This window comes from Salvia hispanica, chromosome 1 (assembly GCF_029641045.1).
Source record: "Salvia hispanica isolate PSC_SH4W2 chromosome 1, Shi_PSC_v1, whole genome shotgun sequence".
Taxonomy (NCBI): Eukaryota; Viridiplantae; Streptophyta; class Magnoliopsida; order Lamiales; family Lamiaceae; genus Salvia; species Salvia hispanica.
Genome location: NC_142692.1, coordinates 911,160 through 932,538, shown reverse-complemented (window position 1 = coordinate 932,538; position 21,379 = coordinate 911,160). Strand labels below are relative to the sequence as shown.

Sequence of the window (21,379 nt, the reverse complement as noted above, 5' to 3'; positions counted from 1 at the left end):
ATGGGTTTTGTGTAGTGTAGAATGTCACGCCTCCTTCATCCCTATTTATAGAGTTTATGATGGGCTAGGTTAGGGATCTATGAGGCTTGGATTGAGCTTCCCCTACCTTCTTTACTAATTAAATTACTACTCATAGAATGTCACATCTCCTTCATTCCTATTTATTATTCTCATAAAAGGAGACTTTACAATATACAAACAATTTATCAAATTTATAATAAACTCGAAAAATGTTTTTTAGTATACATGTTCCAACAACACACTGCACACACATTGCACATACACACTGCACACACAAAACATTTTACACACACACTGCACACTATACACACACAATGCATATACACACTACACACATTGCGCGCGCGCGCACACACACACATACTCAATGCACATACACACTTCAAGCACATTGCACACGCTCTACAGACATTGCACACACTATACACAGTGCACATACACTTCATATCAATTCCTCCAAATTTAATTCCATATAGCATTTTTACCGAAAAAAGAATATGTAATTAAATTAAAATTTAATTCCTACAAATTCAATTTTGAATGAATTCTAATTCCTTCAAACTCCAATTCCGTATGCAGAATGTACTCTCAACGTACACGTGGTATTATGTACATAAATTATTTTCAATTTTTTCCTACTTTTTGATAGCTTATAAAAATATAATAAATTTTTAACATTATAAATTAAAATTGCAAAAGACATGTATAATTGTTTGTACGCATATATTACTCCCATTAGATTCAATATGTAGTTTGCATTTAAAAGGTTCGAAATATTTTGAAATTTTTTCCATAATTCAGTGTAATAAATAATAATATGTAGATTTACATCCATTAGTTTTCATGTATAATTATGTATAGTTGGAGTATAACCTTTTTAGAATTCTATTTGTCAAATAATTATTTGTTGGGCAACCTAATTAACTCATTATGTTAAATGGTACGCATGTCTGTACTAAGGAATTTTTTTCTCAATATATATGAGTTAAATATATTAATAGTGAATTGTATTGTTTGCTTATCCGACCTTAATCCTTAATGGAGGCTGATTCCTCTAGACAAATCTTGTACTACGAAAACTATTAATTTTATTGATTTGACTATTTCACTCATTCGTATCTTAAGGTAAGATTCAAAAGTTATACGGATCAAATTCGAAATGTTTTGTTCTTAAAATTAAATTCTCTATATTTGCTGTAAGACACTTGCTTTTATTATGTTCAATATACTGATAAATATAATGACCTCAAACAGTTTCAATGTTCATTTATCCACATATTTAATTTGTTTAATTGCTCAAGTTCAACATTCGATTATGGTCTGAAATTTACAATATTTAAACAATGACATAGTATATGACACGATTGATATTTAATCTATTTAATTTAAATGTAAATTTTTATTCAAGTGTATCGTAAATAACTGCCGAGATCGATCATCAAATATACAATCACATGATATTATTTTCTCCTTTACTTTCAAATTGACTCACAAAAGTATTCATCGAGTTTTATTTTCACGTGCTCCCTCCGTCCATAAAAAATAATTTCATTTTGATATTTTGGAATGTTCACAGAAAATAGTCCCATTTTTTAAAATGGAAAATTTCTTTTTCATACTTTTATCACTTTTTTTCCTCTATCATATTTTTCCTACCTTTTCTCTCTATCTCTCTTACTTTACCAATTTTTCATGATGAAAACTCGTATCGCCTACAAATGAGACTATTTTTTATGGACGGAGTTGTACTACTTTAATATGAATGCTCCAATAGTGATGAGAAGACTATGATTATTGACAATTAAAAAAAAGGGTGGATGTTATAAAGCATATAAATATTCAAATAACAAAGTAATTTGCGTGTATAAGTTCTGGCTAATAGGCATATCAAAAGATTAGATTACTGATTCTTTTGACCTGTTCTAAAGTAGTCTCGTATTTTCACATATTCCACAAGCAAAAAAGCCCATAATCAGCATCGCAATAACTTTATTTTTAAAATACTTAAATATGTCTATCTCTAATGAATGATCACCAAGATAATAACAAAGTTTTAAACAATATAGAGTTGATGATCTACATATGTAGACCTATTTAATTCATAATTCTACCTTGAGCTTCAAAATTCATATATATAATTAAATTAACAAGAATCTAGCTGAAATTAAGGTACGAGCAATGCCCATATATACAAGTTACTCCATAAATTAAAAGAATTTCATATACACGATATCATTTGAATTAAAATAAGTAAGAATATGTAAAAATTTACCAACATATTTATTTTTAGTATACAATTTTTTCATCATAAGTGGAGTATGATATTTTATGCCTTGACTCTATTGACAAAGTGCCAAGGAAAGATGACTCATTAATCCCCCACACGCACAAAACGAATAGGAAATTAAATGGAATAAATCTTTTTGGATACGAAAGTATTTTTCATTTTTATTTCATATGCCAAGAATATTTTGGCACCAATAAATATTTTCTTCCTCCAACAATAAAATAGCTGCAACTTGGTTTCTCCTTCGTGCTTAGTGATGGGGAAAGAAGCACTTTTCCTTGAAAACAGCTATCAATTTTTAAAATAAGGTTAAATCCTAGCATGAGAATTTGGGATTATTTTATTTGCACAAATGGGTGGTTTTTCGCTACGGGAGTGTCTTGTTTAGTATACTTTGTTGGTTTGGTGGAATTACAAGAGATAATTGGGCGTAATACAATCCAAAGAAGGAATATAGAAATGAATTGAAACGAAAATTACAAACGGAAATCGAAACTATAAACCGTAGAATAGGAAATAGCTGAGTTTCGGATTAGCGTTTCATCCCCGAAGATAAAACGGCTGCTTTTGATAGCGGAGCAGCACCTCTATCAACAGAGCTCCGGCGGCAAACTGGATGGAGGAGAGGGCAGAGCTTCGAGACTCGCGGCGGGGCGGACGGCGCGCGTGTGGGCTCTTACCGCCGATCTTAGTCCACTATAATTATAACATGTAATAATCCTTCTTATTAAATACTAGTTTAAGGTTGTAACTTCCAATGTGGGATAATTAACTCTCTTAATTATTCCCTAAGCTTTTCTCATAGTTCATTAAGTTTGCAATATTGCATAACTTTAATCCATTATTTCTCACTCACCGGAAATCGGATTTGAGAAAATAAATATACCACGATCATCTACTCCGAACGTGGATCGACGCTATATCATTTAATTTCACAAAATTAAATGTCTCGTTGAAATTATAATTTGGTCAAAGTCCATTGACCGGCATAGATTCCAAGATATATGGTTACATACTACTAATCAATTTATTTATATTGGATTATGATATTTGCATAAGTTGAGGGTATTTAAGTAATTATCGTCGATTATGTGTCACGAACATATGTTGACACGTGATGATGAAATTAACGTGCCAAATTCTTGCCATGCAACCAATGATCAAGATGCCAATATAAGTGAAAGAAAAGGGAATGCAATTAAATTAAGAAATTAGTTCTTTAATTTCATATTTAACTCTAGTGAACTTGGGATTGATTTGACAAGATTCTTAGCTTCAAAGTAAGAATTAAGAATATAATATAATGGGATTAGTAGCATAGGGAGATGAGCTGGCCATTTTCAATTTATTTAGGTGATAAAATTAAGAAAGCTCAAATTTATTTAAGCGGCATGATAAGATAATTGAATAGTTTAGATATGAATATATTGAATAGTTTAGATATGATTGATAGTAAAAAATGTTAATGAAATTGAAGATAATCGATGTGTGTTATGGAAAGAAGAATCAAGAACTATTGGGCATCTCATTTTTTGGCTGAGAACATTCTAATAACCTATGATGTTGCTGTTGTTAGAGATCAATGGAGCATCTCCACTTGCCTCACCGGTTTGCTTGCTTTCATGGCTCGCTTCTCTAGTCACAAGGTTTAATAACATTATTTGGATCAACATGTTTTTTCGATTACATGATCAATTTGGGACATTTGAATAAGGTGGGTATTCAACACTTTAAGTTGAATTGAGAGTTCGATAGAAAAAAGACTTTTGTGGCATTGGTACTAATTAGGTCAAATGTTGGTACCCCAGAGTTTCCTTTTCACCATGAATTTTTATTGATAACTTGGAAGAGATCTGGGGATAAATAGGTACAAAAAAGTCACAAAGTAAAAGGAAGTGAGAAAGCTCTTCGACTTCTTACGTAACAAAGGCTTGTTGCTAACTTTCTCTTTTTGCAGTTTTTTCGTCTCAACTTTATTGTTTCGATTGAGTCATTTCCCTGTGTTGCATGTGCCCAAGTAGTAAAGTATTCTTAAGACTCAAAATCCCAACTTCAAAACCTACATCGGAGTACTACGTGGTAGTTCAGCCCAAGTAGTAAAGTATTTTTAATACGGTTTGACCAGTGATTGGACCGGTCCGATCAGTTAAACCGTGAATTGATAGCCTCATCGGTTCGCTTATCGGTCCGATTTTTAAAACATTGCTGTTAACTTTCACTTTTTGCAGTGTTTTTGTCTCAACTTTATTGTTTCGATTGAGTCATTTCCCTCTCTTGCATGTGCCCAGGTAGTAATATTTTAATATAAGGCCATAAAGCTTCTACGTAGCTCAAAAACTTATCACATACTTATAGAAGACTATAAACCTTAGTACTATGTACTAGTAATAGTATTTAACTAAGGAAATGGTGTGTACTATGAAGTGGAACAAAAGTTGGTGTAAGAAAAAGCAAAGCTTTTAACATGGGCAGCTCATTCATTGGTCGATGCAAGAGTTTGGAAGCACATGAAAAAGAAGTTGCATGCTGACTAGTAATTAACCCAAAACTACAGTACAACATCTCCCCTTCATTGTGGATGACCACTTTGGATACTATAATCCCCACTTCACTAAATTAATTTTAAGGATCTTGTCTCAAATATATTCCACCACAAATTATTTTAATATAAAATAGAAAAAAGAACTGTATGTGGGACCAGCTCCATGTGCTCATTCGCCACATCACCCCCATCGCAGCTCGCCACGACAGCCCGAGGGTATAATCGACCTTTTTGTCCACTCCAAAAGGTGTGTGTTGTCTTTAGGTAGCAATTTCTGTAGCAACAAGTGTCGATTGTTGGATAATTAACCCTAAAAAGGTCTTTGTGTAAATTAAAAGTGGCTTCCAACCATGAAAATGATGGAAAACTTTTATAATTAATTTATTTGTGTTGTGTGCGTGTGTGTATTTAAGGTTGTCTTAGTAGTGTGAAGGAGTAAGCAAGTGTGTGTTTTTCTTTGGTGAAGTAGTTGAAGGAGTTTAGAGAGAGAAAGGCAACAGCCTCGAAGCTAGTTCAAACTAGTGGGAGCTGCTTGTCTGCAATTTTAGCACTCATCAAAATCAATTTTTGCTAATTTGATAGTAGTAATATTTATTTTGGTGGTTGGGGAGTTTTTTCTTAAAAAAAAAAAAAAATTATTATCGAGTCGTGTTGTTATCGTGTGTCTGGTGTGGAGATATGGCGCGGGGAAAGACGCAGATGAAGAGGATTGAGAATCCGGTGCACCGCCAGGTGACCTTCTGCAAGAGGCGGGCGGGGCTGCTGAAGAAGGCTAGGGAGCTCTCGGTGCTTTGTGATGCCGAGATCGGACTCTTCGTTTTCTCTGCCCATGGCAAGCTCTACGAGCTTGCCACCAAGGGGTACCTATTTTTAACTATTTTTCTTTTTCTCTTTCATGCACAATATAACATCGGTCCACGTCCAATAGTCTTAGTTTATACATAAAAAGTCCAATAGTCTTAGTTTATACGTAAAAAAATCTTCATGATTTTCATGAACTTCAATTTTTGTCACATGCATGTACATTTATATGCTAGCACCAACCAAATTAATTACTCCCTACTATATATTCTTATTACATGGCTTCCCAAGTTCTTGCACATAAATTAATAGAAATTTATCTTTCCCAAATTAAGCTAAATGATGATTAATTCCATGAAATACTCATTATCCTAGCTAGATAAACAATTGTCAATACAATAAAAGGAAGAGCAATAAATGAGTTTGATTTTGTAAATTATTTGCCAAATATATTATCAATGCAAATTTATTAGAAACGATATGAACATGATCGATTTTGCTTGAATTAATTTTTATGTATATGTTTTAATTTATTTTTTCTTGGTAATAAATTGCAGAAACATGAAAAGTTTGATTGACAAATACACAAAGTATAGCAAGGAAATCTCAGCTGAAGAGCCCAAAGAGAAGCAAGCTAACGAATATATGGTATGAAATCAACAGAAAAAACCCTTATTATAATTCTATAATTTGGTTTATTATGCTAAACTATATGCATAAAAAAATTCAATCAACAGTCATTTAATTTGAGAAATAATTGTCAATTTTATACTACTATAAGCTAGACCGAATCTGGTCCCTTTTTCTTGTGTTGATCAAAAGATACAGTAATTAAGATAGTATATTTAATAAAAGCAAATAATTAGCTGTCAATAGGTGAGCTCTTATTCTGTTATTCCTTCTTTTTGGAGACAAAACTCCATGGGCAACTATTTGTCTACATATGTAAAAGAATATTATTGATTGTTTAGATCAGATTAAATCGAATTACATTAATTAATTACTGTTTGAACCTTTTTTACGATGCTTTATTTGACCTGATTGTAAAAGTAGTTTAGTAGTTTTATTTTTATATATTTCGGACTTCTTTTTAATTACTTATTAGTACTAAACTCGATATATTCATAGTAAACTAAATTATTGTTGAATTTTTGAAAATACTCTTTTATAATCCTATTAGTATAGATATAATAGTTGAAATAAAATTTTAAAAGTAGTATATTATTTTAATATCTGAAAAATATTTTTAAGTCAAATGCATTTTCCCTTTAGGAACTGAAAGAAGAGATTAACATGCTCAAGAATGAGATAGAGATCCTCCAAAAAGGCATAAGGTAAGTTATATACTTTTTCCAAATTATTTACATCATTAAAAACAAGAATGCATGCAATAATGCATAAATTTGTTTTCATTTTCGAAAAAATAAATAATAATAAATTTATTAGGTATATTTCTGGAGGGGGAGCTCCTGGTGCAATGACTTCGAATGAGCTGAATGTTCTTGAGAAGCATCTTGAGACATGGATTTATCAGGTTCGCTCTGCCAAGGTATACTTCTATACACACAAATGGAATTTTATTTCGTATTTTATTTCATCATTACATGTTATAGAATATAAATATCATCATACTATATGCGAACGTGTATTGATGAAATAAAATACGAACCATAGACTTGTTTTGATTAACACATAGAAATTTTATTCTCATACTTTTCATGATTTCTTGTATTATTAGTTACTAACAATGAACATCTTGGTACAGATGGATATCATGGCTCAAGAAATCCAGCTGCTGAAGAATAAGGTTAGCTTGATTACAAATGCATTTCATATATTTTTGTACTACAATAATAATTCAGTTTTCCATTAATCAATCTGCAAATATGTAAATATAGTATTAAGTACTAAAACAATAAAAATTAATAGTATTTCCATGTTTAATACAGGAAGGAATTCTTCAAGCAGCAAACAAGCATCTGCAAGAGAAGGTATACACAATATACAAACATTTATACACATATATACTAAATTGTAGTAATATTAATGAATTTGTCACTACATATATTTTCTTAATTTTATATTTTTGGTTGTTAAATTTGCAGATAGATGAGCAGTTTGGGATGATTGAACTGCCACCAATGCTGACTAACATTGAATACCCACTAACCACTAACATTAATCAGTACCCACTAATTATACCAAATCAAGAGATATACCAGTTTTAATTTAGCATATGCCCATTTATTTGTTACTATTTGGGCATATTATTGTAAGGTTTGATGTAACAAAATAATAATGTTGTAGTTTGTGAGCATTTAATTAGGTGCATGCCTAATTAATGAACTATTTTATGTAAAACTTTTACTTGTGGTTTATTGTAAAAGTGTTTGTTTTTATTTATTTCCCACTATGAGTGAATCTTTGTTCGACTACATGTTTCGAGATTTTCACTTTATGTTTTGGTGTGTTGGAGCTATTTTGTTATTTTCTGAGGTATTTTTATGATTTGAGCTGAATAATTAGTTTGAAGTCGTAAATCTATTTATGAAAGAAGAGTAAGACAAATGCTAGAAAGAATTAAAGAGAAGAAAAAAAAAGTACAATAGAAATTGTCAAAAACCAAAATTACAAAGAAGATATCTATCGTTCAATAATTTCATATATCCTTTTAATGTCTCATGTTAGTGCATATAGTTAATGGACAATTGAAGAAAGTTTGTTGAAAATAAGCAAAAAATATTACACGATTATCGATGAACTATTTTTGTAATTAAACCTAATACACTAATATAAAATCGACACATAAACTTAGTTTTGTTTTTCCGTTTATAAAGAATCCATGTCGATTTTATATTAGAATCATGAAGTTTGGTCAAATTCTGGTCTGTCCCGTAAATTTTGAAATTGGAATATTAAACTACGAAGTTTCACCTTTTCTCAATTGTCCCATCGATAAACACAATGTCATCTTTAAACAATATTCAAAATAACGTGTTTCATGAAAATAAGTATTTTTTTTTTATATATCTTTATTTTCTTATTTTTCTTCTTATTTTACTGAAATATTCTCACTTTTAACGTCATAAAAATATGTTGATTTATGCATGAATGAGACAATTAAAAAAATTTAAAACATCTTGATTTAATATTTCAATATCCAAGTTTATATGAAAAATCATAATTTCGTCAAATTTCATGATTTAATTATCTTTTTACATCTAAAATAAAATACGTTTAAAATGGGACTATTCGAAGATCTCTCTCCCTCTCTCTCACACACACGCGCACACATTTTCTCACACACATTTTTGGGATAAAATTCTCTAGGGTTTAAGCAATTTCCCATTCTCCAACACTGAGCCATGTCTTCGACGCTAGAAATCGAAGCTCGAGAGTAAGCTTTCGCTTTCCATTCAATTGCTGAACTTCTCTACACGCCCGTATTCTTGTATCTCCAGCTCATGCAACCTTACATTTATTGATTTGACGCATTTCGATTGAATTGGAAGAGCGCGGCATAATCCAAACGTTTTGAAAGGCTTAGGGTTTATTACGGATCGTTTATTTATTCTGAGCTGCACTGATATTTTTAGGATGTTAGCTAGAATTTGGGAATTAGCTACATATTGCGTCCACGTTTGTGAAGCTTCCACAAAATTGTCAGTGAAATTGATATTTGGTCAAATACTTAGAGCATTAGCTTATTCGTGCAAATGCTGGCTTCAGCTCGAACCAGCTGATGTTATTAATGGTGCTCAATTTTTATCTCCCCTTGCAATGAGGTGTTACTTCAATATTGCATTTTTAATGGTTATGGTGTTTTGTTTTGATTGGAGTTAGACGGAATATTTTTTTGACGTTATCCGTTGTACTTGAACCGTTTTAATGGAACATCTTTATGCCCTAATTGGACACTCTGATTCATCATCTTTTTTGCATATCTGCTGGGCACTTGTTTTGACATGTTAATCTAATTGTTTGAATATTATGAAGAGTCATGAATGCAACCTTTTTCTTTGTTTATTTGTTTGTAGTGTTATCAAGATTGTACTACAATTCTGCAAAGAGAATTCTCTGCATCAGACTTTTCAAACACTGCAGAACGAGTGTCAGGTTTCGCTAAATACAGTGGACAGCCATGAGACTTTTGTTGCTGATATTAATAGTGGGAGGTGGGATGCAATCTTGCCACAAGTTGCCCAACTTAAACTTCCAAGGAAAACATTAGAAGATCTCTATGAGCAGGTAGTCATATTATACATGTGAAATCATCTCCCAACTATGGTGTTTTGAGGATTCTTTCTTCACAGTTCATTATTTGTAGTTTGTAATTACTAATTACTCTCATTCTTTCCCCTTGTTTATAGATTGTTCTGGAAATGATTGAACTTCGGGAGATTGATACTGCCCGTGCAATTTTAAGACAAACTCAGGTGATGGGCGTCATGAAACAGGAGGAACCAGAGAGATACTTACGACTTGAACATCTACTGGTTCGGACTTACTTTGACCCGAATGAGGTATGTGATATCAAGTCTTTCTTACCTCTATCTTTGGCTTTGGTCTTCATCTAAGCATACAGAATTATCAGAATTTGAACTAAACATATGAACATATTTTACTCACAGGTGTATCAAGATTCTACAAAGGAGAAAAGACGTGCTCAAATAGCTCAAGGTTTTGTTGTTTAAATTTTGTTTTGTTTCATTATATTCGTTTTCATATGCTATGCCACCTAAAGTGAAGTTTGTTTGTTTTTTATTTGCTCCTTCGCTTAAGCTATAACCTAGAAGGTATTCTTATAGAGTTAGTGATCAGGTATGAACAAACCAGTTACAGAGTAATTTGGTTGGGATAATGGATATTTGAGTATGTTTAAGAGGTTAACAACTTTACTGATGCCTATGTATCTGAATTAATCCCTTGGCAAGATATGCTTCCTTTGAACATTCATTAAACTCAAACTGCAAACTGGGGGGGTCTTAGTTATCCTACTGTTGACGGTTGAATACCTAGGACTGCCAAAGAGATTTTCTTATTTGCAATAGATGACTAAACAATGTGATACAACTACATTGGTTGAACGTAATTAGACAGCTATGCCTGGATGAGTTTCAATTTTCCATATGTCTTAGATTCTCTTCTTGTGATGCACGCTCTTACTCACATTGTTCAACTATATTTTCAGCTGTTGCAGCTGAAGTTTCAGTAGTTCCACCTTCACGGTTGATGGCTTTGATCGGCCAGGCTTTAAAATGGCAGCAGCATCAAGGTTCGGATAGAGGGACATATCCTGTTATCAATCTTATTGTCTAATTGTCTTATTTTATGTTGTGTGCTTGTGTTAAAATATAGTAATTGCCAAGCCGTTTACTACCATGGTACATAAGGAGGAGCCTATTTTTCGTTTTCTCTTTCAATTTGCGGCTCCAACACTTCTTATGGCATTGTAGGAAAGAATATAATCCTTCTACATGGATTTTATGTCCTGTTACACCACTCTTCGCCTTTTCAGGTTTACTGCCACCTGGAACACAATTTGACCTGTTCCGAGGTACTGCTGCTATGAAACAAGATGTAGAAGATATGTACCCGACGAACCTTGGGCACACTATTAAGGTATTTGGTATATCCAACTTGCATATGGATACTGGTTACATGAAATACATGTATTTTAGTCTTTTTAGAAATGATTTTTTTATCTTGACTTTTATTTCTCCTATTACCTTTATATGGCTATGCTTTCAAGATGCTTGATAATGGTTTATTGACTGCAGTTCGGGAAGAATAGTCATCCAGAGTGTGCTCGGTTTTCTCCTGATGGTCAATTCCTTGTTTCTTGTTCAGTTGATGGATTTATTGAGGTAATTAGTTTTTGGAGTTTCTTATTTTGTGATTTTGTTGGAGTTTTAAGTTTTGAGTGCTCATTCTAGTGCGTTCCAGGTCTGGGACCATATAAGTGGGAAACTGAAGAAGGATCTCCAGTACCAGGCTGATGTGAGTTGCACACTCCCCCTCGCCCCACCCCCACCGTGCTCTCTCCCTTGATGTTTTTTTTTTTCTTTCCCATTTGGTGTATGGAGACAAGTGCATAAACCATAACGGTCATGAATGCCAATCGCTTAGGTAGACACGGTTGTAACACCATAAGCTAACTGGTGATAACATGGCAGGAAACATTTATGATGCATGATGATGCTGTCCTATGTGTTGATTTTAGTAGGGACTCTGAGATGATTGCCTCCGGGTCACAAGATGGAAAAATAAAGGTAAATAATCGCATGAATTTCTTGTTAGCCAAAGATGCATAATGCTGCATTACTTTACTTGCGATCTTTTTTTACTGAATAGGATAGATTCAAACTTGTTTAAGTTTGTTATAGGTTTGGCGTATCCGAACTGGTCAGTGCTTGCGTCGACTTGAGCGTGCACATGGTGAAGGTGTCACTAGTGTTAGCTTTTCTCGAGACGGAACCCAATTGTTGAGTGCATCATTTGACACCACTGCTAGGTTTGCATCTTATTCTCTCATCTTAAGCTTTTCTGTCTGCTCAAAAACATTTTCGAGAATATTACCAAGGCTTTGCATTGCATGGATCCATTGCTTTAGACACTTGTTGATTTTCATATTTTGTGCAGAATTCATGGCATGAAATCCGGGAAGATTTTGAAAGAGTTCCGTGGTCATTCATCATATGTTAATGATGCCATCTTCACAGCTGATGGTTCTCGTATCATAACTGCATCCAGTGATTGCACTGTGAAAGTACGTAACCTACTTTTTTTCTTCTGGGATTTTCCGCTTTCATGTTTGTAATGCATGTCTCAATGATATTTAGGTTTGGGATGTGAAGACTACAGATTGTTTACAGACATTTAAGCCACCACCTCCACTACGGGTTCGTGTGTTGTTAGTTGTTTGAGCTTGAAATTGTGCTAACTATACGTATTTCTCTAGTTAAGTTATTTTGAAAACTCTTTTATTCTCTTCTTCATCTTATATGCTACAGGGAGGTGATGCGTCTGTGAATTCTGTTCATCTTTTCCCCAAAAATACAGATCACATAGTTGTCTGCAACAAGACATCGGCAATATACATCATGACACTCCAAGGGCAGGTAACATATTACACATATTGCTTCTTTCTGTTCTCCTTGCTTAAATACGCTATTTCCTAGAAATCATATAGCTCTTTAAATCATCTCATTAGTGAGCTGTATTGATAGTGAGGGTGTTAAACACCACACTTTGTACTTTACGTTGTACGCTTTTTGATTGTGGAATAGTATCAAACGAGAGAGCAAACTAATTTTGCTCTGTTATATTTTGCATTTGAATCTTCCCCTATATAGGTGGTAAAAAGTTTTTCATCCGGTAAAAGAGAAGGTGGAGATTTTATGGCAGCTTGTGTATCAACCAAAGGAGAGTGGATTTATTGTGTCGGCGAAGACAGGTAGGCTAAAAATGAAGTGCATCTTTTTAAATTACCGTACATATTCTTTGCCATATACACACTGATCAGCACCTGCAATGAAAGTTAACTTGTCTAGTGGGTTCTCTCCTGCATTGTGAATCTTATGTAGTAGAAATTTCTTTGCCGGGATAACTATCTATACATGAAATTATTGTACAATCAACCAAACTCTTTTTGCCCAAAATCACACCTCCTTCCTTGCACGTTGTGAAATTCTGTGGGGATTCAACTCTGTTGCTCTAGCTACCACTAGTTTATTTTCTATATACATCGTACCATCTTCACTTCCTTCTCTTGAACTGTTTCACTAATTTATCTGAATTTTATGCAGAAATCTATATTGCTTCAGTTATCAATCTGGCAAGCTAGAGCATCTAATGAAGGTAAGTTGCTTTCGAGTTCCAAAGCATTAATGCCAACTTTTAGACTATGTTTCTGTTATCCCATGTTATGCTCCGCTCCCTCTGTCTCCGAGTAATTCTCCTTTGTTGATGTTGCCGTAAAAAACCTGACTAAGAAAGTGAATGAAGTTACTCTATTTTACCCTTAAATATTGCTTTAAAAAACCGAATAAGTAAAGAATTGGGGTTTCGGCATTAAAGAGGGCGAGGGTAAAATAGGAAAGCCTGATGCCATTTTTCTTTTGGATTATGAAATATACTCATTAGTGGTTAATTTTATTAAGGTTCTTGTACAATAGGATCTTTATATATAGTTATAAAATCTAAATCAAGTCAAGCAAGCGAAACGAGTCGTAATTTTGTAATGGTTGAATGGCAGGTACATGAGAAGGATGTGATCGGCATCACTCACCATCCCCACATAAACCTCATCGCCACCTATGGCGAAGACTGCACCATGAAATTATGGAAGCCGTGAAGAACTTTCTAGTAGCAGCTTGCAATTGTTTCTACCATACTACAATTTCTACCATTTTTGCTTTCATTTTTTCAGATTATCTAGGCTGTTTGTAATGATGTATATTCCATCTTTTTCAAAATCTTATTTAAATAGACTTGCATGTGAACGTTGAAGATGTAGCGTTTGTCAAAAGATCTCTAAACTTTTGTTTGTATTGAGATGGATACCGCACTTTGTAGAGACTGGATTTATTAGAAAAATTTAAACAAAATGGGCATTAAACTTATGCAGTAATTTTGAACTGTTTTATTCTCATGTCAAGCGCATTTTCCTTCTTGATTTGTCATAAATTAAGTCCATTTTGTTACTATTTCTTATTGTAAAGGTTGCAAACTATTCCTCCTTCCCACTTTAGGAGTCCTGGTTGAGTTCTGCACGGGGATTAAGAAATGTAAAGGAAAGTTGGCGAAAAAAGAGAGTGAAATGTGGGTCATATCTTTTTATATTAGTTTTATAATAAAATGTGAGTGAAAAAAATTAGTGGAATGTAGGGCCTAATACTATTTATGGAATATTCCAACCAAGACTTCTAAAATGGGATACCCAAAAATAGTAAATCGGGATTCCTAAAGTGGGACGAATGGAATAATTAGAAACCATAATATGATATGGGTTCTATTGATTGGATAATACAAATTTATTTGGCATCGAATTCGAGATAGATATATAAAAGAAAATTAAATTTTGGAACACTTTAAATGCAAAAAGAAGTATACTTATAAGATTATATAGTTGACTTTTTACTACGGACAACATTTTCCAACTGAAAAATAGCTATATGCACAACTCTAAAAGAAGTATTTATGACTTTTTGTTAGGTGGAAGACAATGTCTCAACAACTCTCAATTAAGATGGTTTATGATATATAAATACGCATATATGTCGAAGTGGTATTCCCGCCATAACGATTTTATTTCACCAAAATTTGATTCGAATTAAGATCCTAATTAAGATTATATTTCACAACAATAGACAAATTAATTGAATAATGCAGCCTTCGTCTACAAAACTCTAGACTATTTACTTAAAATATTTATATTAAGCCATTAAATCCTTGAAACTCGTGTCATTTTAAAAATTTTGTTCAAAATTTTAAAGTAAAATAAAATAATAAAATCGAACTCAGCAGTAGTTGGTCAATCGAATTTGAATTGCCTTTGACATGTTGGAAAAAAAAAACTTGAATTTGAATTCAACAGTTTCCAATCTCTGTGTCTTCTCTTGATTCATCGAATGGTCTTCTCTCTCTTTTGAAAGATTTGATTCGTTGACATTAGGAAAAGCTAGCCAACCTTAATATTGGTGAATATTAATGTCTTTTCAATCTTTACGTGTTTTCGTATATTGTCTGATCTGTTGACTTTAATATAATGTCTAGCCCAATTACATTAAATAGCAATGACATTAACTCTTTATATGATATAAATACATGTAACTAGGTTTGTGTTAAAATGACAACATCTCTTAAAGTGATACCGTGACATCATATATACAACAATATTATAAACGCTACACAATAATCTATAGATTGCTGTATAGCGTGTTGGATATTGCTGGCCGAGAAAAATTGTTGTATAGTGTACAAATTATTGCTGGCCGTGTTTTTTACCCTTTTTTTTGCCACATGGCAGCTTATTATTTGTCCACGTGTACAAATGATTGGTTAGAAATGGTGGTATGATGTTATTTTAAGAGGTGGTGGTACCCTAACACTCCCCTAATGTAGTACTCCCTCTGTTCCATAGTAATAGGGGCGTTTTTCCATTTCCTTCCGTTCCATAGTAATAGAGTCATTTCCCTTTTTAGTAAAAGTCAACACATTTTTCCACACCTACTTTACTCTCTCTTACTTTTTTCTGTCTTCATCTCTCTACCTTTTTCATTTTTCACTTTATTCTCTCTTTACTTAACTCATCTAACACAATTTTTCTTAATCTCCGCGCCGAAAAGTTTTGTCTCCATTACTATGGAACGAAGGGAGTATTATGTATATATACACACACAAAACAAATATTTTAAAAAATGTACAATTTCTCCCCAAATTAAATAGCAAAACTCCAAAAGTTACACAATTAACCTAACAATGATTCTTGCATGAGACCAAAGACCAAAGTCTCATATTGAAATCTTAGCAAATTTCAAATTGAATGTTGCAAATGCCATTATATTTAGGTAGTAAATAGTACACCGTCCCACAATAGAAATCATACTTGGTGTGGGCACATATTTTAAGAAATATAAAGAATAGCAAGTTGGAAAAGTTAATAGAATATAAAGTCCACTTTTTATACTGATTTTTAATAGAATGTGAGTGCAGTGAAAACATGACAAAAGTGAAATGCGGCTCTTATTGTGGGACGAAAAGAGTGATAAACTACATAAAGCATACATATATTAAAGGTGATAAAAATCATTTTATAAAACAAGTGATGAGTGAGAAAATGCACATAAACATTAGAGAAAAAGTAATTAATTTTTTTGATGCATATTAACTGCAACATAATACAGGTGAGCCTATTTACTCCTCCCCCAACCACCGCCTTCCTCCGCCTATTTAACCCCTCCGCCACCCTCCCTTTTCCCACTCATCATTCCTAGAGAAAAAAATGGCTAACACTTTCTTCAACTTTTTCATGCTCTTCCTATCTCTCACTGCAGGCTTATGCTATGCCAAAGATGCAACCGGAGGAGGAAAAAAACGAAAGCCTTTGGCTCCGGCCATGTTTGTTTTTGGCGATTCATTGATCGACAGTGGCAACAACAACAACTTGCCTTCTTTTGCTAAAGCCAATTACTTTCCCTACGGTATCGATTTTAAAAACGGCCCCACCGGAAGATTCTCCAACGGCTACACCATGGTCGACACCATCGGTATGTGTCAACGATTTAAAGATCTATTTTGACTTTAGTATTTAAAATTAGTAGCTTTATAAAGAAAAGTTAGTGTTTATATAGTGAACATCTTAAAATGACAAAATGAGTCGATATATGACCGTGCATAAATGGGTGGTACGTGCAGCTGAGTTGCTTGGACTTCCGTTGATCCCTCCTCACTCGGAGGCCTCCGGCAAACAAATGAAACGTGGAGTTAATTTTGCGTCTGCTGCTTCTGGAATTCTAGACATCACAGGAAGAAATTTTGTGAGTTTTTATTTTTTAATAAATAATATTCTCTTCCATGCAAATAAACGTGAAATATTTAGATAGAAATTAGGTAGAATAAGAAAAATAATCTATTATTATGTAACTGGTCCCTTTATATTTTTATTTAATGGCAATAATATTAATTTATTTATATTCATGAAATATTAACAATTTTTAGAATTAACTAATTATTGGTGTTATACTATTTATATAAATCAATACAATTAAATTATGTGCTATACATATCAAAATTTATTTAGTAATGTGATGTGGGCATGCAGATGAGGCGAATCCCATTCAACCAACAGATCGGAAACTTCGAGGACACTCTCGACCAGCTCACGGGCACCCTCGGAGCTAACGAGATGGCCCATCATCTGTCAAGGTGCATTTTCTTCATCGGAATGGGTAGCAACGACTACCTCAACAACTACCTCTTGCCCAACTACGACACCAAGAATCAATACGATGGTCAACAATACGCTGATTACCTAGTCAAACAATATTCCCAGCAGCTCACTGTAAGTCAGGGACAGACGCAGAAAAAAAAAGCCTGCAAAATTAAATTTTAAATTTGAGATTTTGAAAAGACAGTTTGTCTTATTATATTTTGCAATAATTAATGATGACTTCTTGATTGCAGAGATTGTACAATCTAGGAGCTAGGAAGTTCGTGATAGCCGGATTAGGGCAAATGGGCTGCATCCCGAGCATTCTAGCACAGAGCAGGACTGGGTTGTGCAACGAGGACGTGAACAAACTCGTTGCCCCGTTCAACTTGAACACGAAGGTCATGATAAACAACCTAATCCGAAATCTTCCCGGTATCCGATTCTCCTACATTGACATCAACAAAATGTTCAGTGATCTCCTGGCTAATGCCAGGTCATATGGTACGAGATGCAAGTAATTGCAACATTAAATTTGAAGACTGATACCGAAATTCGGTCTCTAGTAAAATAATACTACTACTATAGTACTATAGAAATAAATTTGATTGATTGTTTGATTGTGTAGGTTTCACTGTTGTGAACCGCGGGTGTTGTGGAATTGGGAGGAACAGGGGACAGATAACTTGTCTCCCGTTTCAGAGGCCGTGCCTTGATAGGAACCGGTTCATTTTCTGGGATGCGTTTCACCCGACCGAGGCCGTGAATGTCTTGTTAGGGAGGAAGGCCTTCAATGGCAGTAGTGATGTTGTTTATCCTGTCAATATAGCACAACTTGCTCGTCTTTGAAGTTTAATGTTTTTTTGTTGTTGTTGTGATTTGTAGGAGCTAATTTTGTGTCTTTTGTAAGAAAACATATGTTGTTTCTATTTCAATTATGAATTGTTAAGTATCTGAATTGTGACCAAATGTGTAGAAATGAACTTGCTCTAAGTAATGAAATATAGTATAAAAGTATAAATTGAATTATGGAGATTATTTTTCTTCTACTTCTGCACTTGAATTTATTTGATTTTTATTCCAAATATGATTTCAATTGCAACAAACACTAGCTCACAATTCATCGACTCATCATCAAAATTACATTTGTAATAAGGAAAAGAAATGGTTATTACATAGTAGTAATACAGAAAACTAGAACATTTAAAGTGAAAAATGATTATCCATAGTTTGTGACACCAACTTTAAGTGTTTTCCAAAAAATACTTGCGAACTCATGTTCAATTAAAATTCTTCCAATTTTTGAATTTTTATTTATTTATTAATAGTAACTCATATTAGAGATTCCAATGACGGAATGATGAATTACATGTCGGATTATTAGATGCGTTCTGATGCTTAGATGGAAAAAAGTCCACATGTGAAACATCTGATAATCCGACGAGTTGATTCATTATTCCGTCACTAGCAATCAAAATTCACTCAAAATTAGAAGTTTTAAAGTGAATACTCGAGTCAAGGATATTTTTTGGAATACGCTAAAAGTTGGGTCCATACGCGCTCTTCCGTTGCTAGAGCGACGCTAACTGTTGTATATTCATAGGGTACGCATGCGATCTCGTCTTAGAACCGTATGCTTTTCGGGCGAGAATGACGTTCGCAGCTTCAGTCGGATGAAATGCGTCCCAGAACACGTACTTCCCGCGCTCGTCACAGGGCATTTGAAGCGGGAGGCACGTGATCTGCCCGTTGTTCTTCCCCACGCCGCAACACCCCTCGTCAATCACATCAAATCCTATTCCAAAACCATAAATAAAATTTTTAAAAATCAAATCAAATAATTTTTTTTAAAATTAGTACAATTTTGCAGTTGCAAGACTTGTACTACCATATGTTCTTGCATTCTCAATCAAATCTTGGCTGCTCTGAAACGAGTCGAGATAAACGAATCTGGCCCCGGGAAACCGGCCTCCATTGAACCGGTCCACGACTCTTCTGAGGCCAGCGTTGAAGAGGGAGATCGCGCTGTTGATTTCCTCGTTGCACCGGCTGTTGTTCCCATCGAGTCGCGCTAGCTGATACGGTATGCAGCCTATTGGTCCGACTCCGGCCACCACCACCTTCCTCGCCCCCAAATTGTATAAGTCCTAATAATCAACAAGCAGTGGCGAAGCTAGGATTTTAAAAAGCGATAGATGGAATTATATTTTTAAAAGTACAACCTAAATAACTAACTTAATAAATTATAGTAGTCATTTTCGACTAGTGTACACAATTCCCAAAAAATTGTAAATTCAATGTAAAATCATCGATTTTTTCGAAAAAATGGAAGAGAACTTTGAAATCGAACCGTTAATTGTTTGGTGTAGTCGCGAATGAGGGAAGCTGCGTAGGCTGCGGGGGTGTATTGGTCACCGGTTGAGTAGTAGTCGCGCATGAAGTAGTTGTTGAGATAGTCGTTGCTGCCTAAACCCGAGTAGAAGATGCATTTGCTTAGGTAGTTGCATAGGCTGTCGTTATCTTCATTGAAGTATCTCCTTAGCTGCCGCACTGTCTTGGCGAAGCTCGAGACTTGTTGGTTCATCGAGGAATGATCACCCTGCGGGTCAAGGGCGGATGCAGAAATTAGTTTTCGGGGAATTAAAAATGATTTTTATTTTGTTGAGGAGAGGTGCTAAAAATAAAAATAATTTCAAAATCATATAGTAATATATAAGTTGATTTGTTTCGTTACGTGGTACTTCTGTTGACCTTAAACCTTAAACTCTAAACTCATATCAATTAGGCTTAACTACCTATATAAATAAAGACATACCAAATTATTTCCTGTTTCATCTCGAATTCCAGATGCCCCCGAGGCATAATTCGCTCCCTGCAGCAAGGCTCGGCCACGAGCCTCAGCATAGGGAGGAATGTAGTTAGGAAACCCCAACAATTGAGCTGCAAAATATATAAAATAAACATAAAATACTATCAAAGTGCAAAATACATAAAAATTCGTAATCGTGCAAAGGGTAAAAAGCGACCGAATTACCTAACACGTCAACAAAGGTACGGCCGTTGGTGAAACGCCCCGTGGCACCATCCGAAAAATCGACGCCGTAGGGACTATAGTCCGCCCTAGCAAGAGTCAACATGTCATTGTTATTGCCATTGTCAACTAGTGAATCTCCAAATATGAAGAAACCTCGAACTTGTGAACACCCATTGCTATTGCAAGCCTTAGCATTTGCTAAGTGCAAGAAAATGAGAATTGCCCACAAAAATATTTGTCGGAAAATATACATTTTTTGCAATGTTTATTTTTTGGTGGTGGGGATTTTGGGGGTGTTTTGGTGTTTATTTATATTGAGATTCTTGGATTCGAGAGAAGTTGAAATCCGTGATTGGAAAATTCTCTTTTAGGTGTAGTTCATGAATGAAAAATTGGTTGTGTTTTTACTATAGTTTTTGTGCTAAAATGAGCGGTGATGAGAGCTCAAATCTCGTGAGCAATTGTGTTTGTTTGTTGGTAAAGGTGAGTGAAATTTAATTAATTTATCCGTGAATCATAAAATGTTAGACGTTGGATCATATGTATAGAATGACACTTTATCCATTGACGTGCATTGGGTAAATTAATTTGACTACTCTATTTGATGTGAGTATATTACATAAATTTTGTTAGCAAAGCAATAGAAAATACAAACTAATTATGGTACAAACTAGGGTAGGATTGTGTGTATGGTCGATTCGGTTATTAATCGAACTAACACATTAGTTAATCAAACTGTGGAGGCCATAATATGGATCCCAC

General features: G+C 34.1%; 4 protein-coding genes across 4 annotated transcripts; 3 read left to right on the top strand and 1 right to left on the bottom strand.

Annotated features, from left to right (window-relative positions):
* Positions 1-5,283: 5,283 nt before the first annotated feature.
* LOC125223535 (agamous-like MADS-box protein AGL12) lies at positions 5,284-8,054 on the top strand. Its single transcript, XM_048126722.2, has 7 exons — positions 5,284-5,710; positions 6,209-6,299; positions 6,924-6,985; positions 7,098-7,200; positions 7,417-7,458; positions 7,601-7,642; positions 7,757-8,054. Exons 1-7 carry the CDS (start codon positions 5,529-5,531, stop codon positions 7,877-7,879), a joined length of 645 nt encoding a protein of 214 aa, XP_047982679.1. The 5' UTR covers positions 5,284-5,528; the 3' UTR covers positions 7,880-8,054.
* An 857-nt stretch (positions 8,055-8,911) lies between these two features.
* SMU1 (transducin family protein / WD-40 repeat family protein) lies at positions 8,912-14,283 on the top strand. The gene is made up of 16 exons (XM_048127700.2): positions 8,912-9,048; positions 9,689-9,899; positions 10,022-10,174; positions 10,283-10,331; positions 10,843-10,926; positions 11,170-11,273; positions 11,432-11,518; positions 11,598-11,651; positions 11,828-11,923; positions 12,038-12,165; positions 12,294-12,420; positions 12,494-12,553; positions 12,665-12,772; positions 13,007-13,107; positions 13,460-13,511; positions 13,909-14,283. Exons 1-16 carry the CDS (start codon positions 9,017-9,019, stop codon positions 14,005-14,007), a joined length of 1,545 nt encoding a protein of 514 aa, XP_047983657.1. The 5' UTR covers positions 8,912-9,016; the 3' UTR covers positions 14,008-14,283.
* Positions 14,284-16,655: 2,372 nt separating this feature from the next.
* On the top strand, positions 16,656-18,535 carry LOC125221503 (GDSL esterase/lipase At1g71691-like). The gene is made up of 5 exons (XM_048123622.2): positions 16,656-16,921; positions 17,070-17,191; positions 17,476-17,715; positions 17,838-18,087; positions 18,212-18,535. Exons 1-5 carry the CDS (start codon positions 16,657-16,659, stop codon positions 18,430-18,432), a joined length of 1,098 nt encoding a protein of 365 aa, XP_047979579.2. The 5' UTR covers position 16,656; the 3' UTR covers positions 18,433-18,535.
* A 98-nt stretch (positions 18,536-18,633) lies between these two features.
* Positions 18,634-20,905, bottom strand: LOC125220104 (GDSL esterase/lipase At1g33811-like). Its single transcript, XM_048122240.2, has 5 exons — positions 20,618-20,905; positions 20,399-20,523; positions 19,934-20,182; positions 19,472-19,730; positions 18,634-19,378 (listed from the first exon to the last, which is right to left on the bottom strand). The coding sequence occupies exons 1-5, from the start codon at positions 20,868-20,870 to the stop codon at positions 19,155-19,157; spliced, it is 1,110 nt and encodes a 369-aa protein (XP_047978197.2). The 5' UTR covers positions 20,871-20,905; the 3' UTR covers positions 18,634-19,154.
* Between the last annotated feature and the right edge of the window lie 474 nt (positions 20,906-21,379).